The sequence below is a fragment of the Electrophorus electricus genome, chromosome 23 (assembly GCF_041902795.1).
Source record: "Electrophorus electricus isolate QZ-2024a chromosome 23, ASM4190279v1, whole genome shotgun sequence".
Lineage (NCBI taxonomy): Eukaryota > Metazoa > Chordata > Actinopteri > Gymnotiformes > Gymnotidae > Electrophorus > Electrophorus electricus.
The window spans coordinates 6,573,033-6,593,102 of record NC_137519.1 but is presented as its reverse complement, the minus strand read 5'-3'; the positions used below and the strand labels follow the sequence as shown (position 1 = coordinate 6,593,102).

The 20,070-nt window shown below is 41.8% G+C and overlaps 1 protein-coding gene across 18 annotated transcripts in view; it reads left to right on the top strand.

Moving 5' to 3' along the window:
* Window positions 1-20,070, top strand: part of r3hdm1 (R3H domain containing 1) — a 42,919-nt gene that overhangs the window by 10,557 nt on the left and 12,292 nt on the right. For 12 of the 18 annotated variants that reach the window (XM_081705973.1, XM_027016614.3, XM_027016612.3 and 9 more), the window contains exons 2-16: window positions 470-641; window positions 802-1,034; window positions 3,090-3,128; window positions 6,076-6,165; window positions 14,005-14,134; window positions 14,452-14,530; window positions 15,135-15,194; window positions 15,551-15,691; window positions 16,209-16,317; window positions 16,652-16,747; window positions 17,032-17,060; window positions 17,202-17,255; window positions 17,364-17,575; window positions 19,106-19,369; window positions 19,663-19,805. In XM_081705973.1, the coding sequence (XP_081562099.1) occupies window positions 834-1,034; window positions 3,090-3,128; window positions 6,076-6,165; window positions 14,005-14,134; window positions 14,452-14,530; window positions 15,135-15,194; window positions 15,551-15,691; window positions 16,209-16,317; window positions 16,652-16,747; window positions 17,032-17,060; window positions 17,202-17,255; window positions 17,364-17,575; window positions 19,106-19,369; window positions 19,663-19,805 (1,647 nt within the window). In that variant the 5' untranslated portion in view covers window positions 470-641; window positions 802-833. The remainder of the gene's footprint in view (window positions 1-469; window positions 642-801; window positions 1,035-3,089; window positions 3,129-6,075; window positions 6,166-14,004; window positions 14,135-14,451; window positions 14,531-15,134; window positions 15,195-15,550; window positions 15,692-16,208; window positions 16,318-16,651; window positions 16,748-17,031; window positions 17,061-17,201; window positions 17,256-17,363; window positions 17,576-19,105; window positions 19,370-19,662; window positions 19,806-20,070) is intronic. The other 6 variants (XM_027016609.3, XM_081705972.1, XM_027016613.3 and 3 more) reach the window with 6 other exon arrangements.

Sequence of the window (20,070 nt, the reverse complement as noted above, 5' to 3'; positions counted from 1 at the left end):
CTTGGCATGGCCTCAATCCAGCAGGCATGGGAGCTGGAGATTTCTGATGCACTCTCTTTCTCTCTCTCTAGCTTTTGCTGCCAGCCATGCCAGTGTCACTGTTTCTTGATGCCTGTCTTTATTTTTGCCCTCTTTATTGCTCTGGTGCAGTAACGTTTTTTTTTCTTATGCAGCAGAGTTATTTCATTAAAGTCTGTTTCCTCTCTGTCTCTCTCTGTGCCTGTGCAGGCTGTTCTTATGACAGATCTCCATATCAGTACATTCATATTCATGCAGGCAGTACAGTGTTGTGACTTTGACAGTTTTCACAGTGGGGAGGGCAGGATTCACTGTAAAAACACACACACACACACACACACACACACACACACACACACTTGTACTGGTGTTATTGAATGCCCCTCAGAGAAACAATGGGTGCCCGATCTGTCTTTGACCTTTGCTCTCTCTGTCTGTGTGTTTGTGGCAGGTGTGTGAGGGCCATGTGGAGTGTGTGTGTGGGTCGTGGTTGGCTGACCCCGCCCCTGCGTTGGTGATGGGGTCATGGGACTGGCGCAGCCTGTTGTCAGCCTTGAACCTGCCTCAGCATCCCGCACGCCCCAGGGTCCTACGCCCCCCTGTGTTACCACCCCACACAGCCGGTAAAGAACCTAACTCCAGCCTCAACACCAAAATGACCATTTAAATTTCATAGAAAATGATGTAATGTGTTTTTCCATCTTTTTTCTTTTATTTATTCTTCCTGTTTTTATCTTTTCTTTCTCTCCTCATTTTTTTCTGTGTGTGCGTGCACGCATGCAGTGTGTGCGTGTGTGCATTAGTCATTAGCTCTAATGAGAATGTCTGAAGCTGTGCTGGAGGAGACAGGTTGTGCCGTGATGAAAGTCTTTGACAGTGACAGCCTTCACCCTAACGACCTGCCCAAACCCCCCAGCCCCCCACACCCTCAGCCAGACCGCACCCCCACACCGGCCAGCTCCCTGCACAATGAGGGTGGGAAAGAACAGAACTGCTCACACCTCACTAGCCAACAGGTAAGTGCTGCCTGAACTGGGGGGAGAGGTTTGGAAAGGTTCAGTATGTGTGCACACGCGTGCAGATTTAGAGCGTGAAAACAAAAATTACTTCATTAGACACCAAATTAAAAAGTAACATTTTAGAAGTGCTTAAAATCCTCACATAATTAACAGGGTACCGGTTTTTAAGGCAATTTTAGAAGTGTGTATTTCTCAGTGTCAGAAACAAATTCTTTAAGTATCTCTGATGTGTCAGAACTGTGTGAGTGGTACAGGGAGGCTTGCCATGGTGCATGTGGGAAATGTAGATTAGAATGTTCAGGGAACGGGGCTAAAGGTGAGGAGACCAAACACCTGCACTTAATGAGCGTTTAATGGAGAAATCGCACTCGCACACCTCAATTTCCTGAGGCACCTTCAGTCTCTCATGCATTCACATCATCCCTTAAAAGCAAAATGAAGAATAACAACTAAATAATTCCTGTGATGAAATGTTAGAATGGAGGAATGTGTCATTCATATTAAATTGGCTGTATAATTCTTAATTCAGGATATTAGTTGTGCTTGTCTAGGGCAGCAGGCTTTTTGATTGTTTAAATATGCAAGAAAGGAACATGTTTTTGTAGAAATATCCAGTTTTACCCACAGACAAATCAGCAATTTCCATAAACAAAATCGAACTGTTATAGAACTGTAGGAAACGGGGACACAGTGTTTTTAGTTTGCTGGCTGTGATTTGCGATATATTGTAGATTGCCTGCAATATCAGCATGAGCCCCCTAACCAATCTGAAATCTTGATTCATTTATTTTGAAGTAAACAACCAGCTCCAAGCTTGGAGGCTGCAGATGGTGGTCCTGGAGCTGGCTCCATGTACTGCACCATTTAGATGATCCGGCTAAAATAATCCATGCCATGGTCTTTAGCTATGCAACATCACCAATGCCCCAGTGGCTTTTATGTAATTCTATTTAATACATTGTGCTTGTGCATGTTGTATAGCCATGGTAGGAAATTGTAAAAGGCTGCAATACATGTATGGTTGATGCACTAGTCACAAGGCTTCTGGGTTCAGCAAATGTAAATTATATTCACCCTCAGTTCTCTCTCTGTCTTGACACTCCTACACACAAACACATTACTGTGAACAATGGTCAGAAACAGTCGATCCCAAAAATATCTAGTGAATGGGAGCACTATGGCAAATGAAACGCTGATAAATCCCTGTTCTCTGCGTCCGATGAGGGACAGGAGTGCAAGGAGCCAATGGGAGAGAGTTCCTGACCAGGCTGCCACTTGATTGGTTCAGGGAGATTAGCTAAAGGAGAGGGACTGGATAATCTCAAAGAACTCCTGCAGGCTTATCTGCTTCCTGTCACCCCCCCCCCCCGGGACGGGATGGAGACATGGAGTGTCTGTGTGTCTCTCCAAGTCATGGGATGGGGATGTCAGAGCTCCGTGTGTGTTTGGGGGGTGGGGTGGGTTGGGTTGAGGAGGGGGAGCTTTGCCACCATCTGCCACTGGCATGGTTATAAAGGCAGAGAGCCAGCAGCACTCAGGCGCTCTGTTTCCGACTTCTTCTCTCACTCTCACTTTCTCACTCCCTCTCTCACTCTCTTGTGCTTTTTCTCTCTCTCTTCCTCTCTTGCCAAATTAGCTGCTTTACTGATGCATTCAGATTTCAAACGTTCTTACTGTAATACTACAGTGCCAACACACACAAACGATCTGTAAGGGGAGCCCTCTCCCATTGCTAAACACCCGTAAAATAGTGCTATAAACCCGCTTTTTAATATCTAATTGCAGTGTTGGGCTGCACTGACATGGAATAGTTATAGCCAATCATTTACTTGTATGGCTACCAGAGTCCATTGGGTGTTTGGTTAGGCCAAGGAAGAGGGTGGAGCCTCAGAAGCAGGGTTGGGCGTTCTCTTCTGATATTTCTTTATCCACATGTCCCAGTAACCCACAGACACGGTCCAGCTGGCCCCGACATGGCCTCCGTTTCCGGGACAGTGTAATGGCGTCGTTTGTGATCTGCTCTGTTCTGTCTTGCTGCTTCCTCTCCTACAGCCGTCCCACTCAGGGAGCCAGCCAATCAGACGTTCCAAGGTATCGTACTAAAACGGCACGCCTGCATCAGCATGACCATGTCCCCAAAGGGCACCACACCTCCAAGCTGGTAGAGGTCACTGTTCGCCTGCTGGTCTGTGGCCAGTTTTAGTGCTCATCAGATCAGGATCTGTCTTGAGAACTAACTGACCAGAGATCATCATGAAAGGACAACTTCTACCTTGTGTTCACCAGTGTTTTGTCCCCAGTCCTGGAGGACTACAGCACTAAGCACACTAATGCTTTGTGTTTCTCAGCTCAGTCCATGGGACCACCAACTGGTCCCGTCCACCTTTTTGTTCTTCCCTAGCTCCCTCTGAACCAAACCATTCAGGACACTGGATACCAGGTACAGGTGTACTGTGAGTTGCGTGAAACTGTGGACCGGATAGTGGGCCCCATGGACTGGACTGAGAAAAGCTGCCCTTTGCTGTTTCCTTGTGGTGACACACCTCAGTTCAGGTGTGGCGTAGCAGGGTAGGCACTGAGGCACTGAGTACTGAGGCCTTTTATGAGCACTGTGCTTGTTTTGGGGGGGGGGCAGCAGAGAAAAACTGCACTTGGTGGAAAACGCACAGTTGCGTGTTAAAAAGGAACCTTGCACATTTGGTGAATATCCTTCATGAGTGCTTTTCAGTGGCATTAGAAAAGAAACACCTGTAGGAATGCTTCTATGGGTCACTCCATGACATCTTATCTGGGCCTCCCAGTTCATGGCATGGGTTTACTTAGAAAAAAAAAATCATGTGAAAGCTTCTATCAAATTTATGTGACCTTGCAAAATCCAGTAGCTCTACTCTAAAATACATTTTTAGTTGAAATTTTGAAGCTTGATTTTTTTTTTTTCTTCTGGATTTGGTTGCAATTTGTAGTGATAATCCAAGAAACTACAGAAAATTTGTAACATGTATTCATACAAATATTTGTTGCAGAATGTTTTACAGTAATCAAACCAATGGACTTTCCAAAAATTAGTATCCATTAGTTTTCATTTTCTTGCCAGCAAATTTTGATTCACTGTAATAATATAGTTTTGTCGCATCTAAAATTTATTTGGTGCTGCTATTTTGGTGTTGCCAGAGATTTTGCTAAATATAGCTTAAGATGAAGGTGAAAACCCCACTTTTTAAGATATTTTGGCCATATATTTTCCCAAGAAGGATGATTCCAATTTCCTTGAAACTACTTTTTTACATGATTTAATAAAAATCATGAACTGGGACGTGTAGTTAAGTTGACATAGAATGACCCCATCCGGAAGTGTGCTACCTCTCACCCTAAGCCCTAGCCATACCCAACCTTAACCGTCGCTAATGAGTGTTCCTGTACTTTAGCTAACCCTAGCTAACTACATCCATGAAAACTCATTGCCTTTTGGCGAAATTCACTTTGAAATTTGTTTTGAATATTAAATGGGTGATTCACTTGAGGATTTCAGGAGGGTGGGGATTTTTTGTTTGTTCGTTTGTTTGGGGGGGGGGGGTCTGCTGCCATTTAAACACAACACAGCAGAAGTTCATGGTCAACCAGTCTATAGTCCTTATTTTAATTCTATGGACCAATCAGAAGTAAGAGAGCATCTGCAACAACTTCCAGAAGATGTGAAGCTGTAAAACACGGAGCGGTTGTTGTGTAGCAGCTGCAAAATGGCTAAAAACAACTATGCACCAGAGCACATGCATTTGACTCATTAGAAAAAATGTCATTTTGAAATGCAGAACATTTGTTTTTTATGGTTTAAAATAAATGTATTGTCGTTTATTAAGCTGAAGTTGGCTTTTTATTAATATTTCAGTCCCACCTTAAACGGTAAAACGAAATTTATGGTGGCATGAAAATTTGAACAAGAGGCCATGAAGGTGGCATGGAAAATTTGAAGACAGCTACCGACACATGCTTTGTTCAGAACTGGTAGATTGAGCTGTCAGATATTTGAAATGATTCCTATACGTATAAATACCTAATTAAAGACTTTTTTTTCTTCTTTAATGTTTGGTCATCAAGATTTTCAGCACATTTGATAGCTGTCATATATGACCAATTGGATAGAAACATGCTAGGAGTGTCTGCAGAAGTAGCTCAAAAGATTTCGGTGCACATTTTTTGCATTTGAATGTGGAAAAAGTATGTCCATACAGATTGCCCCTTATTTCTAGGTAATAAAACGGAAATACATGGTTTTCCTTCCCAGCTGGCTGCGTTTTCTGAACTGGTCATCCTTTAGAGTTTTCATGCCTGTATCTAGCTCACCCTAACCCTAGCACACTTTCAGCACACTCTCTAAGTGCTTCTTGTGCACTCTGTGGCTGTGGTTTTCCTCGTTTCTGCAGCTGTGGCGAGTGCTGTTACTGTGCCTTTTGGGTGGGAACCTGTTTATTTGTTCTGATTGTCATGTTCAGTGCACTTGGGATTTGTTCAAAATGCATCGTGCATTTATGTAATTGGTTTGAATCTTTAGTTTGCCCTTTTTACTAATAGCTTTCAGGTTCTTTTTCCATTTTTTTGGACGATTGTGTAGAGACTGGTGGTTTCAGTTGGTCGTAATGCTTGTGTTAGGAGTGCCAGTGTTTTTTTTTGTTTGTTTTTTTTTGTCCTGAAATGGTTGATTTGTTGTTGTTTTGTAATGCTTATTGGCCTTATGAAATGGAGGTTTTCAGATGTTGAGCAGCAGTGCTGATTACAATATGCTGTTAACAATGTGACTGCAGGGACTGTAGCCTTGTAACAAGGTGCCCAAACCCACCCCCAAATACCCAACTCGTATCTCCCTGACTGACTCCACCTGCTCCAACTGACCAACCTCTGAAAATCCTTCTACACTCTCTGCTCTGTGTGTGTGTGGCAGGAATGTGCTGTCTTGTGAGTTTGGGAGGGTTTTTTTGGGCCGAGCTGAACTTTTGCGCTTCAGTTGCCTTAATTTGTTAATAATGATGGTTACCCCCCCCAGTCAAACGCAAAAGTAAAATTAGTGCGGAGCTTGGCAGTGTATGAAGAGTCATCTCCGCCCGCTATCACAGAGCCATTGCAGCGACACCAGGTAAATGGTCTGTACATGTGTCCATGCAAGTGTGTGTGTATTTGTGCGTGCGTGAATGCATGTGAATATGGTAATCACTGTGCACACACAGTCAACCCATATTTAATGCACCAGTGTCAAAAGCCTCTTGCCAGCACAGCTGTAGCTCTCGAGTCCCACTTCCTCAGCATTAATACAACCAATATGCTGTGTGTTTGTGTGTTTGAAGTGTATGTCCTTCTTTTTAATAAACTAATATGTGTCTAGTGCTGCATGTGCACGTGTGTGTGTGTGTGTCTGTATGTTTAATAGATGTGTGTGCACATGTATTCGTGGAGTAAGATTGTCCCAAGTGCAGAATTACTTGCATCCATCATCTCTATAAAATGTAATTTTCCTGTGTCAGCAACGTCAGAGCTCTGTGGCTTCATTCACTCGGAGCACACTTCTCCTCTTTATTACGTTATACTGCAGCTCAGAGCTGCACTCCAACTCAGGATGGTGACTTTTTAATAAGAAAAAAATCAGTTTGAAAGACACCCCCCCCCCCCCAAAAAAGATTATTTTTAAAGTCATATCAAATACAGAAGTATGCAGAGACGGTGTCCGTTGTCCGTCAGAGGAGGATCTCTTCTCCCCCCCCCCCTTTTTTTAGTCTTGGTTCCTCTGTAGGTTTCTTCCTCGTGCTCTAGGGAGTTTTTCCTTGCCACTGTTGCCCTTGGCTTGCTCACTAGGGGCTTGGATCCAGACATTTGTTAAGGTGCATTGTGACAACAACTATTGCAACAAGCGCTATATAAATAAATTTGACTTTAACATACACATATTATAGCCATATAAAATACTGAGGAAGTTATGAAGATAATATAATGCTGCTGCTGCTGCTGTTATTTATATTATTATTATTGTCATTATTATTTTTATTTATTTATTTATTTACTTACTTACTTATTTTAGAAATATAGCACATTTCATGACGGTGTCTCCTCAAGGTACTTAAGGCAAGATTAAAATAAAAAAACAATGAAAAATGTACAAAAAAAATAGTCACAGTCACAAATAGAATATAACTTTGTTCATGGAACTACCAGTTGATTTGAGGATCCAGACCTCAGTGAAACTGTTTCTCTGAAGAAGCAGATGTTCCTTTATATACTAGAGCCTGTTGTGTAAACCTTTTTATAAATCAAAAGTTTTAAAAATTGTAAAATGAGAATACTGTACTATGAGAATGTTCTGGTCTGGATTAGTATACGGGAAGCACATTTTTTTGACGTACTGCAGGCTCTGTGTTTTTTGGAGGACCCATCAAGAGAGCATTACAGTAATCTAACCGCAAGGTCAGAATGCATGGATTAACTTCTCAGCATCACAGTCAGTCAGAGAAGACTGAAGTAATGCAATAGTTTGTAAATTATAAAAGACTGCTTTACAGGTAATATAGGCATCGAACAATATAGTGGTGTCCCATTTTATCCTCAAGGTTACTCTCACAGGCTACTGAGAAGGTGGCCATTGGCCATATTTTTAATTCTAGTCTTTTGAAACTGGCAAGAGGTGCTCACAATAATTCCTTCAGATTTATTGCTATTCAATTGCAAATAGCTGTTAGCCACCCAACCATGAATGTCATGGCACTTATTTGCCTGAGATCAGGCAAACTGTATATTCCACTGTTCAAAAGTTAAATTGTATTATCTGCAACACAATGGAAAGATTATATTTAAAAAATAATAATAATAAATATAAGGTGAACAATATCTACTCAAGGGTATGCATTCCTTACATCTAGTTAAAATGAAATTAAACCAATCTAATTTATTATCTGAAGTCCCTAAGTTCTGCATACATTTCAAAAGAATGACATGGTAAACTGTATAAAAGGCTGCATTTAAGGAAAAGCAGTACTATTAAATACACAATATCCTGACTAAAATCTTTAGTTATATAGCTTCTTAGGTTCCAAATAAGTCTGGAACTGGTTAGGAACAATCTTCTCCAAAACTTTAGCTGCTGTAGAGAATTTTTAAAAACTGTTTTGGACACTTCAGACTGACAAAGCAGTAAAACAGCTAAAGCAAGTTACAAATTGTATCCACTTCAGTTACTGAAGATGATAAAACGGTATTATGATTAATCATTATATTCTGCCCAAGTCAAGAAGTCAAGAAAACCACAACAAACATTGGATGAAGTTAATCTGGGTTCATTAGAATTGAGTTATTGGCTAATTGTGGAAAATAAATATCTGGGATTATTATTTCACAGTGTGTACAGAATAATATAAAGACCTTGCTTTTTTAATGCTAGAGCATTATTACGCTGATGCTTTCTACTTTCAAGCCTGCAGCACTGAGCCTTTAAAACCTGAATCTCAGAGTTGAACCAAGGGCATGAGCAAGAGAAAGATACTGTACGAATGTTCTCAGGGGCAACTCATTAAAGCTGTTATGTAAAACTTGATTGCAAAGTCCAACAGGCTCATCCAGTGTTGAGACAAGGACGCAGATGAAATAGCTGAAAAATAATTCATATAAATATGAAGAACTATTGTGTGAAACTGATTTTACAGCACCACCAAGACGCACCCTAGGTCTGATACCTGTTTATTAGCATCAAAACCATCACTTGTAATTGCATGATCAAATATGTGGCCATGCTTATGCCTATGATTATTAACACCCCATTAAAGTAAGGTATACAGTCAGACTCTACAGCTATATAAAATGGATGTATACAGACAGTGTCTACAACTTTTTAAAATACAGATGTATTCAGCCAGAATCTATACAGTGCCATGCATAAGTATTCACTCCTCTTGATCTTTTCCCATGTTGCTGTCTTAAAACTTGAAATGAAAACTTAACTGGGTTGTTTACCATTTCTCTGATGCATTTTATTTATTTCTCAATCATTTCAATTTTGAAAAATATTTTTGTTGTGATACAAAATCAACCTAATTGTTGATTATGCAAAAATAAGACATCTGTACATTGCGTAAGTATTCACCCTCCCACATCAGTACTTTGTTGCCCCACATTTTGCTGCAGTTACAGCTGCTTGTCTTTAAGGATATGTTACAATCTTACATCTGCATCCTGGCATTTTTGCCCATTGTTCCTGGCAGAATTGCCAATCTCTCTTATTGGTTAGAGACCATTGATGATCAACAATTTTCAGATTGACACACATTGTCAATCAGATTGAGGTGTGAGCTTTGACTTGGCCACTGCTTTGAGGGTCTTCTTTTTGAACCAGTATGTATCGTTGGCAGTATGTTTAGGATTGTTGTCTTATTGGAAGGTGAACCTTCATCCTAGTCCCAGGTCTCTTGGAGGCTGGCACAGGTTTTCTTCAAGGATTTCCCTGTATTTGTATACATCTATTTTGCTTTCAACTCTGCCCAATTTCCCAGGCCCTGAAGATGAAAACCATCCCCACAGTGTGATGCCGCCATCACCATGCTTCTCTGTGTGGATGGGTTTTCTCAGGGTGATGTGCAGTGTTTGGATTATGTATAGCACTTTGCGTCAAGGCCAAAAAGTTCAATTTTTGTCAGAGTACAATATAGTTTTTTCAGAAGTTTGTTCCAACATGCCTTTTGGCAAGCTACGAACATTATTTTAAAGCCTTCCCCTACCCATTCTTCCTTAATTCCCATCTTTGTGGAGGGTGCAGAAAGTAGTGCTGTAGGACTGTAGGACTGCTTTTCCCATTTCAGCCGCAGATCACTCCAGCTCTTTGAGTTGCCTTCTGCCTCTTGGTTGCTTCTCTAATTATTGCCCTGCTTAACTACTCATTGATGTTTGATAGGCAGCCTACTCAGTGTTGTGGTTGTGTGATATTCTTTCTTTCTTAATTGATTTAATGGTGCAGCATAGGATGTTCAAATTTTGGGATTTTTTTTTTTTCATACCCTGATCATTACTTTTTATATATATATATATATATATATATATATACACACACACATTTTTAATTTTTTTTCTCTGATTTGTAGTGCCTTGGCCTTAATGTTTGTGTAGGTATGCTCTCAAACTCTGGTATCTTCCAGGACAAGATGTATTTATTGAGATTGACACTTTAATTTGCAGACATGTGGGCTCTTCATATAATTCATTTCTGATGGCAGTTTGGTTGTACCAGGACTAATTTAGGTGTGCAATGTGGTCAATAATCACAATTTTGTTTTTGCAAATGATATCGATTTTTCTCACAATTAAATATTATGTACACAATTTTGTATCCATTCATGACACAATTCCAATTAAGTTATTTTCAGTTCCACGGTGTTTCATGAAAAAATGTGGAAAAAATTCAAGGGATCTTATGCAAGGCACTGTATCCCATCTGTTGCCTTTTACACAATGTTTTAAGTAACCTCTAGCCCATTATCAGTTTCTATCTCCAGGGATTTGGTTGGAGGTATAATGTTAAGTGGTGCATTATGCATGTATCCAGTGCTGTTGATATGGGTGTGAAAACCCCCGGAATACTGCACACTTTTCATTTTAGGTAGATGATCTGACGCTTTTATATTGTGATCAAACTTGAAGATAAACTTTACAATACACCTGAAAAGTAGATTTTTAAGGTTGTGACATTTGTTCTACTGATATTTCCACACTTGACAAACTTTGATGGCCAGTAATAATGTGGTTCTGTGCTGCATTCACAAACCCACAGAATGACTGTGCTGATAGAAACATGTGATGTGTCAGTCGTAGGGGGTAATTCATGCATGACATATTTAAAAAAAACAATTAAATGTAAGCTAGCAACATGGCATATTAGGAGATGGTGCTAAGAAGTAGTATGGCAGTAGTTAAGCTATGCATAGTCAGGTATTTCTCAAATTCAAGTTCTAGATAAACTTTATTGAGTAACAGTCGGCGCTTCTGGAGGTAATACGGTGAATCTGTTCAACCATCTTAAAGGAACCATTCAAAAGATACATGCCAAGAGTGTTTCACTCAGATCAGTACAAACCCACTCCATCGCTAATTCATGAGGTCCTGAAACATAAGTAGTTAATGTTGACTGATGCTTTAAAGCAGTCAAAAAATTAAGATGAAAGCAGCAAATGATGGAAAGAGGTGACTGAGGTGGTTACATTCTGTCTAGTTAAGGGTGACGAGTCGTTCAAAACTGCAGACAGTGTGAGATTTAATACACTGCACTTTTTAAATGCATGGTATGATCTGTCAAGTTTTTCTTATACCGCTATTCCCATATGTATAGCAGATAATGACAGCATTGCTGCGCAAATAAAGCACAGCAGATTGTGTGCATTTTCATTTTACTACTAGTTGTTGTGGGTTTTTTTTGTTTGTTTGCTCTTTTTTTGTGTTGTTTACTTGAAGTACGAGTACTTGAAATCTGTGTTATTTAATGGTTGTTATTTATTGTAATAAGGAAAAAAAAGGTTTAACTGTTTTAATGCACACTTTGAAAATTAGTGTCTTTAGTGTAATTTTGTGTTTTAAATGGTCCAAATAGATAAGTTCATAGACTCGTTTAAATCTTTGTTCTTGAAAGTATATTTTTAAAAACTGGGATAAAACATTCCGAGCTTTGCAGACAACTGGCCTGTATGGGAGGGTGGCTAAACAGAAGCCATTACTGAAGAAAAGACCCTTCAATGCAGAATGCATCAGAACAACCCAGTTAAAATGTGGAATAAGGTTTTGGACTAAAATAACAAATTATAAAAAATGTAACACTGTCCATTCCTAACCCAACACAATATCAGAAGTAAAGTATAGGAGTGTTAGTGAACTATTATAACACTAGTGGAAGATGGGGGGCATGAGTGGACTATGGAAGTATGACTGGAGTATGAGGAATCTTAACTGGAGTACAGGGAAGGGAGCATCATGTTGTGATATAAAGGTAGTGAAAACTGAAATGCTCATGAGATTTCCAGAGGAACATTTCGGACAGAGGTCCTTCATCAGCTGTGCAAGCAAAGTGCTTCCGAAGTTTTATGAGGTGAAACCAGTTTATGTTCAAAAGAGTAGCTATTTAAATCATAACATTCATTCACTGGGGTTCTAAAGTTCAGAAAGTGTAGATTGTAGATTGTTTTCTTTGTTTTATAACTTCTTGCTGCCATAGCAACAACTGGCAGTGCTAACATGCTTGTCATGTCCATTTAGCATTAAAATGCCTTCTCACTGGAAAGGTGTTTAACAGAACAATCAGCAAGCCTTCTCCTGGTTTCTCCAGTGTAAATGTCTGTCTGTATGTTTGTATAACCATATTAATTACAAATTCTCTGGGACTCATCACTTAATCACTATTGAAATTCCATGAAAAACATGCACCATTACTTTAACTTCGGAAAAATATATTCAAAATCACATTAGTTTCCGGGAAGTGCGCTACTAATTGCTCTTCTTAGCTGATAGCTTACTGTATATTAAGTGGATAACATGAACTGAATGTGTATATACACTGAACATTGGACATGATGACTGATTATAGGTGCCAAAGACAATTTTTACTGTTTCGATTTTAACACTGGCAGATTTCTTCTAAAGTGGTGTATCAATAGATGCAGAGTCTGCAAACATACTTATTGCTCACAGCCATATTTTTGTCCTTAAATCGGCCTTTAAAAAAAAATCCATTGTTTATATTTTCGGGGTAGCATACTCACATTTGCTAAAAACAAAAACTTCATTCTCTACAGAAGTCATAGTGTCATAGAAGTTCATGCTGTAATGTGATTTAAAAATGACATGCATTTAGCATTAGCTTAACATTACACACTGTTAGGGAACAAGAGACTTGGTTAATTTTGCAGAAACATTGTTTGCCGTCACGTAGTGTTTCATATTTTCAGAAGGGAAGCTGCAGTGTATAGGCTCTCCAATTAGAACGGTACACTGTGGCAGGTCTTTGTACATGCTGAAGGACAAACGAACGTCCTTAATCAGTTTGTCCTTGAAAGATTGAATGAGCTTTCCTCCTCAGGGAGAAAGACTCTCTTATTCATAGACTCCCTCTGTCTCATTTGTTTCTCCTGTTGTCTCTTTCTCTTGCACTCTTTCACCACCCTTTTCTTATGTCTTTTCCTCTCCACTCTGCTAGCTGCTGTTTTCTCATATTGAGTTTGGTTAGTTTTAGCAAAATCAGAGAGTGAGCGAGAGCCCTTTCCCCCCTTCTGTATAACTTTCGTTTCTGTATGCATGTAATTTATTTGACAATGCTCTAAACCACTCCCCAAAAATTGTGGGGTGTTGCAGATCTCAGTTAAATCAGACTGAGCGAAATTTCATATATTTTCTTGGAACATCCATTCACCTTGGTACTTAAAACGCTGATAAGCAGATAGTCCTCGTAAGAGGACTTCCAGTAGGAAAATTAGCTTTTCCTCTGCCTAAAATAACCAGTAGTAATTTTCACCAATGATTTTAGATTGGACATTTTTAAGCCAAGTTTTTGATTAGGCTGTTTGGCTGGAGAATCCTCTCAAACCATCTCAGTTCGATTCAAAGTGGCTCTGATATGAATGTTTGCCCTGGCAGGCTTTTGAAAAGCACTTGGTGGTTTTCTGGAAGAAGTCCATGCTTTGAGGTTGAAAGCAGGCCTTGACTTTAAATTCAGTTTACATCAGTGATGCTCCACACTGTTCTTCATTTTCTTGTTCTTGAGTTCATTGTTCATTAGTCTGCAGAATTGTGGAAGCAGTTACTCTCCCCTGCAGTCGGATGATCTCATTCGTTAGATTTTCTCTTCATGCTTTTTCCCAGTGTAATCACACTTTAATATTTAAACTGAAGAAGTCTGTTGGCCGCGCTGTGCTGCCTTGAGCCTGTTTTAGCAGAGCATTTTTCTCTCTTGTGTTGTGTGCAGGATAAGTCCCACCTGCAGCTCAGCCAGGCGCTGGAGGAGGAAGTGTCATGCAGATCTGAGGAGCACAGCGAGAGGAGTGCAGACAAACCAGAGCGGCCCGACAAACTGCCCCGCAAGACGCTGTCACGAGGTGGGTTGGGGGGGGTGAATAAATGTTTGTACATATACTTCAGCAGTGATTGTGATGCATTTTAGAGATCCTGTTTAGCTATAGTACTAAATTCTAGCAGTGGAGTAGACAAAAGGCACAGTTTTAAGAATTTTAAGTGGCTGAAGTGTGTGCTTGTGTGTACTCATGTGTGCTGGTGTCAGTCACAGTGCCTTGTACTCGCAGATGAGGTGTGTTCTCACATGCCAGATGGAGACAGCAGAATGTGTGCAGTATGTGAAATCTCCTTCCTGCTCTTGCACTCTCTCTCTCTCTCGCACTCTCTCTCGCTCTCTCAGACCACAGTCAGGAGTACACAGACTCCACAGGCATAGATCTACATGAGTTTCTGGTGAACACACTGAAAAATAACCCCCGGTACGTTTGTCATGCTTTCATACTGTCATGACTAAAGCGCCTTTATTTGACATTTTGTTGTTGTGATTATTGATTTGTGTTCATTAGTTTAATCTTCATATATCTTTCATGTCCTTTGGCCTTTGTGCACCTTTGTTGTTCTTTCAGTCAATGATGAAGGTTGATCCTAACTTTCCGTTCTAGTTACACTGCTTCAACCAGGCCAACTTTTTTGCTGTTTTTGAGGGGAGATGTAATATGCCTCAAAAAACATTATTCAACTTAAAACATTTTTTTTTCGTCTTTGAGAAGTTGCTTACAACGCTCAAAACCCATGATGATGTTTTCTAAAGCTAGTGCCAAAACCCACGCTGGTGGTGGTTTTCTTTGAACATTTAAAATAAAAAAATCTCTTCTTTCATGCTCACAGAGTTGCATTCAGGTATTAATGTTCATTTGGGGACAGTAGAGAGTCCTGCCTTCCACTTCACCTGAGCCTGATGGGCTTTGGAGATGTGTGTGTCATTAGGGATGGCATGCTTCTCTTGGGACCCAGCCACAGTGTGTTGGATTGTACTAAGGTATGTGTGTGTCTGCTGAATCCCCACTGCTGCTGCCATTACAGGGACAGAGGGACGCTGCTCAAACTGGAGCAGGATATTCTGGAGTTCATCACCAACACAGAGTAAGTCTGGGGGAGAGTGTCCTCATGGTTCCCGTTATCAGTCATGTTCACTTCCTAACAGCAAGGCAACTCTTCTGTGTTGTGCTAAATGTCTGCTGCTCTTTGGAAAACAATTGAAAGGAAATCTATGATGATTTGTATGTTACTTTGTCATAAGATAGGAATTGTTAATACAATTAAAGAGTGTCTGAGTTATAGATTTAAAGGAGTAATCTGCATGATGTACAATCTGATCCAATTGTTTGACCATTCTTTTCTAATGCAGTAGAAAAGGGTTAGCTGGAAAAATGTTGGACTGTTCCTTTAATTTAGGCCCTGGCTGCTTTGAACCGAAGTCCTCCGTATTCCCTTTGCAGGTCCCAGAAGCGGAAGTTCCCCCCGATGACATCATACCACAGGATGCTGCTGCACAGGGTGGCCGCCTATTTCGGCCTGGACCACAACGTCGACCCAACTGGCAAGGCGGTCGTCATCAACAAAACCAGCAGTACGAGGATGTGAGTGCCCGCTAATGGCCTTTTCAGCCCCACAGGCGGCTGCTGGATCCTTTCCGGCGCTCCAGGGCTCCTAATGCACCGAAGCCGCTGACATTTACTGCTGGAGAGCTGTGAGTAGGACCCTGCCGACATGCTCAGCGGCCTGCAGCCAGTACGGTCTCAGAGCTGCAGGCTTAAAAGCCACCAGTCCCCATCACAGCTGCATGGTGGAGCTGGGTTTGCTGTTAACCAGATCATAATTTCTAACCTGTTGGTTAAGTAAAAACGCATTAAGAAAAATGTTTACATGGCTGGTTTTCCAACATCAGGTCTTTAAAAGAAATGGATTTGGATCATAAACTGGGGTTTAACAGTGGTATGCAGGTGCAGGCCTAGGGCAAGGTTTAAGAGGATTTTACTGGTAGGAGTGCAAGTTAGAGTAGATGCCCTGGTCCAGCAGTGTACTCCACTCTCACATGGAAGATGCCTGCTTCACTGTGAAATGGTCCCACCTTGAACACCCTCTCCCCCTCTGCAGACCAGATCAAAAGTTCTCTGAGCACATCAAAGATGACAAATCAGATGACTTCCAGAAGCGCTACATCCTGAAGAGGGACAACCTCAGCCTGGACCAGGAGGATAGCCGGGTAAGTGCTACAGCCACACTGGCCCATGTTCTATCTCTCCACATACTCTTACCCATAGCTCAGTCACTATAACTGAAACTGAGCTCTACATGTATGCCACCAGTCCTTTTACAGCATATGTATCAAGATCAAAATGTTGTTTATTTATTTATTTATGTATGTATGTATTTATTTAAATAAGCAGTTTCGAACTAAATGACATAAAATCAAAGAGACAGAAAGCATAAAATATACTCAAGAGTTGGTTGTCTGGTGGTAACAGTTGCTGTTCTCATTAATGTCCATGTTCCTTGGCCTGGGCAATATGGGTGTTGGTGTCCGTCTGTCTGGGCAGCTGCGGATGCGTCTGAAGGATGACCGGAGGAGTAAGTCGATTGAAGAGCGAGAGGAAGAGTACCAGCGAGCGAGGGAGCGAATCTTTGCGCAGGACGTGAGTCCCCACAGTACCGTTCACTCCTGCCTCAGTGGCCTACTCTCCAGCTCCATGTCAAGGCCCTGTGCCCTCTTGCTCTGCCTCTCCCTCAAAGCCCCTGCCCTCCCTGTGCAATTATCATAGTCGTGAATTTCTGACCTGGTTTGACAAAAGCAGGATTTGGTCTTTTAATGTAGTGATTTGGTCTTTAATGTAGCCCAGCCCCCTGGGACTACTTGAGCAGTCTAACTCTGATCTCCTCGCTGTGTTATTTAAATTGCTCATGTGTTTCATTTGCACAGGGACAAGATCACTTCCAGCTCGATAAAAGGTAATATTTTGTGAATATCATTTAAACATCCATCCATCCATCCATCCATCCATCAGTACACACACACAAACACACACTGCAGCTGTTAGCTTTGGGAATCTATCTTTTGATTGTGTGCTGTTTGTAAATTCCCTCCTGCAGAATTCAGGAGGACTTGAGCTGTCTCAGTACTCAACAGAGGAGACAGTTCTTCAGGTAACAAGCTAATGCCTCCTTTCAGTTTATACAACTGTGGTGTATGTGTGTGTGTTTGAGCCCATGATTAAGACCCTTGATTTTCTCTGTGTGTGTGTGTGTGTGTAGCAGGGTGCGAGAGGGCTGTTCAGGGAACAGTCGTCAGAGCAGCTCGGAGAATGAGGCGCGGAGCTGGGAACCTCGGCCATGGAGCAGCACGGACTCGGACAGCTCTCACCGCAATGTGAAGCCAGCCATCAGCAAGGCCAGCAGCTTCAGTGGAATTAGCCTGCTCGTACGGGGAGACAGCTCTGCCAGCAGCAGCAGACTGTCTAAAACAGGTACACTCACACAGCTCTGCCAGATGCAGCAGGTTGTCTTACACACACACACACACACAAACCCCTCTCGACATTGTCTTGCGGGCAATTTGTCGGGTTGCTCTTGATTGTCTAAAACAGGTATACAAACACAAGCACCTTCTCCAGGAGCTACAGACAGTCTAAAATGGACACGCACACGCACGCAGAGCTTCTATAGCAGTGGTAAGAGCACCGGTAGAACGTCGTAAGAGCCCCCACACACATTCTCATCGACACAGAAGAACAGTGTTCCTGAGTAGAGAGTAAATATTCAGTAGTGTTCTAGGATTGAGGTTCCTGTTCTAATTGACTGTTCCCTTGTTTCTTCTTTCTTAACACTGACTTTGCTTCTTACTGCCACGATCACCTTTCAGAACCTGCTTTGATCTTACGCTTGTGCTTTGTGTGAATGTGCGTTTCTGTGTGATAGCATTTGTGTGTGCATGCGTGTGTTCGTTTGTGTGTGATCTCCAGTCATTGCTGACATTAACACACATGCTCTAGTTGCCCCCTTAAACCATCCTCTCAGTCCTGCCCTTCACCCATGTTCATTTTTTTTGCCCCTAAAAGCAGAGCGATGGCATACATATTCATACATATTCATAGCTGTCTCTCATCTGCAGTCATTGCTTATTAATGTGCTGGCATTTACAGACCAGTGGCACTGCCCATATATATTTATAACTGAATGACCCTTTTGTTCAGTAAGCTCCTGCTCTTTCTGTGTGCTGCTAACATTAAACCAGCTGAAAAGACTGTGGATGAGCAACTGCGGAAGTGCTAGCAGTTGTATAAAATGGCGTTTGAGTGATTTCTTTAATAATCCCTTCGATATTAAAATTCCAGTGCTGTGCGATCTGAGTTTTCCTCGTGCTGTTGAGTGGCTTAAAGATTGCCTAAAACATATTTGGAACACCATTTCTGTCCCGCTGGCTTGTGGGTAATAAAGTACTCAGGAGTGCCTGACGAGGACGTCATTTGTTCTTATTCGCTGTAATAAAGGAGAAAGCTTGCTGCTATTAGCCATGGCCTCTCTATAAAGGCATGAGTCACAGTAATAGGTGATTCAGAGCCCAGCGGTTAGCCAGCGTTCTTTGTGGTATTAGAAATTGTGGTCTTTGTGCTGTCACCTTACTGAAACACTCCCCGAGCACCCCGAATTCCTGCAGTTGAAGTTGCGTACGATCCGTACTTGTCACAACTTCAAAGTTACATGTATCGGTAGTTTTAACCATGAACTGTGCGAGGACAGGGGTGCTATGCAGCTCTAAAAGAATGGACTGTGTAATACATCAAAGATGCATGGAGCCCAGCTAGAACTCGGGAATCACGGCGCGTTTTCGGTTCCTCGTAACTCACTTTCCTTTGCCATCATCCCCAGTTTTCCTCATCCCCTCATCCCCTCATCATGCATGTGCAGCCCTGACTACTGCTCATCTTTTAAACACACCCTCTCCCCCCCCAAAAAAATGGTTTCGCTGTTTTTCTTTCCATTACTTCCTGTCGCAGGTTCTGACTCTTCTAGTAGCGTAGGTTCATCCACCGGCTCGTTCTCTCGCCCCGCCTTGTCGTTACCCATCCCAGGGGCTGCCCAGGCCTCCCGCGGTCCCGCTCCTACCCAGGCGGGACCCCCTCTGGGTGGGCCCGTCAGGCCTGGTGCCAGCGGCCCGGGCCCTCAGAGCTCCAACGCTAGCACTAATGCAAGCTACTACCTCCTTCCTCTGGAGGGCGCTGCCATCCCACCTGGCAGCGTGCTGCTCAACGCTCACACAGGTGCGTGTCGCCTGTTCACACCTGCCTGCAGGGGAAGAGGGCCTGGATGGGGCCTCCACAACTTGTGGAAGCACGTCAGCCTTCCGAATGCCTTCCTTTCTCTTCTTGATCTTTATTAATTAACCACTCTCCACTAACAATACTTACATTTATTGTATGTTGCTTATACACGAGCGCCGATACCACAGACTGCTCAGTGTGGCTGGTCTAGTCAGTTTCATAATTCGATGATTGGCCTTATCTGTGAGGGGTGATGCTGATTTAATGACAATACATTCCTTGCATTTTGGCAGGTCAGCCGTTTGTAAATCCAGATGGCAGTGCTGTGGTCTATAACCCCAACATGACATCACAGCAGGGGAGGGGCCAACATCCCTTACCTCCGCCTCCTCCACCTCCCCCACAGCACCAGCCAGCCAATCATATTCTGACACAGGTTAGTAGAGCATACTTAAATCATCACACTGTCTTATTAATGTCTTAAAGCAGTGGACTGATCTCATAATATAATCATAATGTACTAGAACTGGTAAAAATGTTTTTGTAAAAGTTGCAGATCTTATGTATGTATGTATGTATGTATGTATTTATTTATTTATTTAAGGTCAGTCTTTCACAATACTTTTCTTAAAATTATATTTTTCCATTAAAGGATTAACCATTCATCCACTATTACCTACTTTAATGGCTTTTAATAGCTC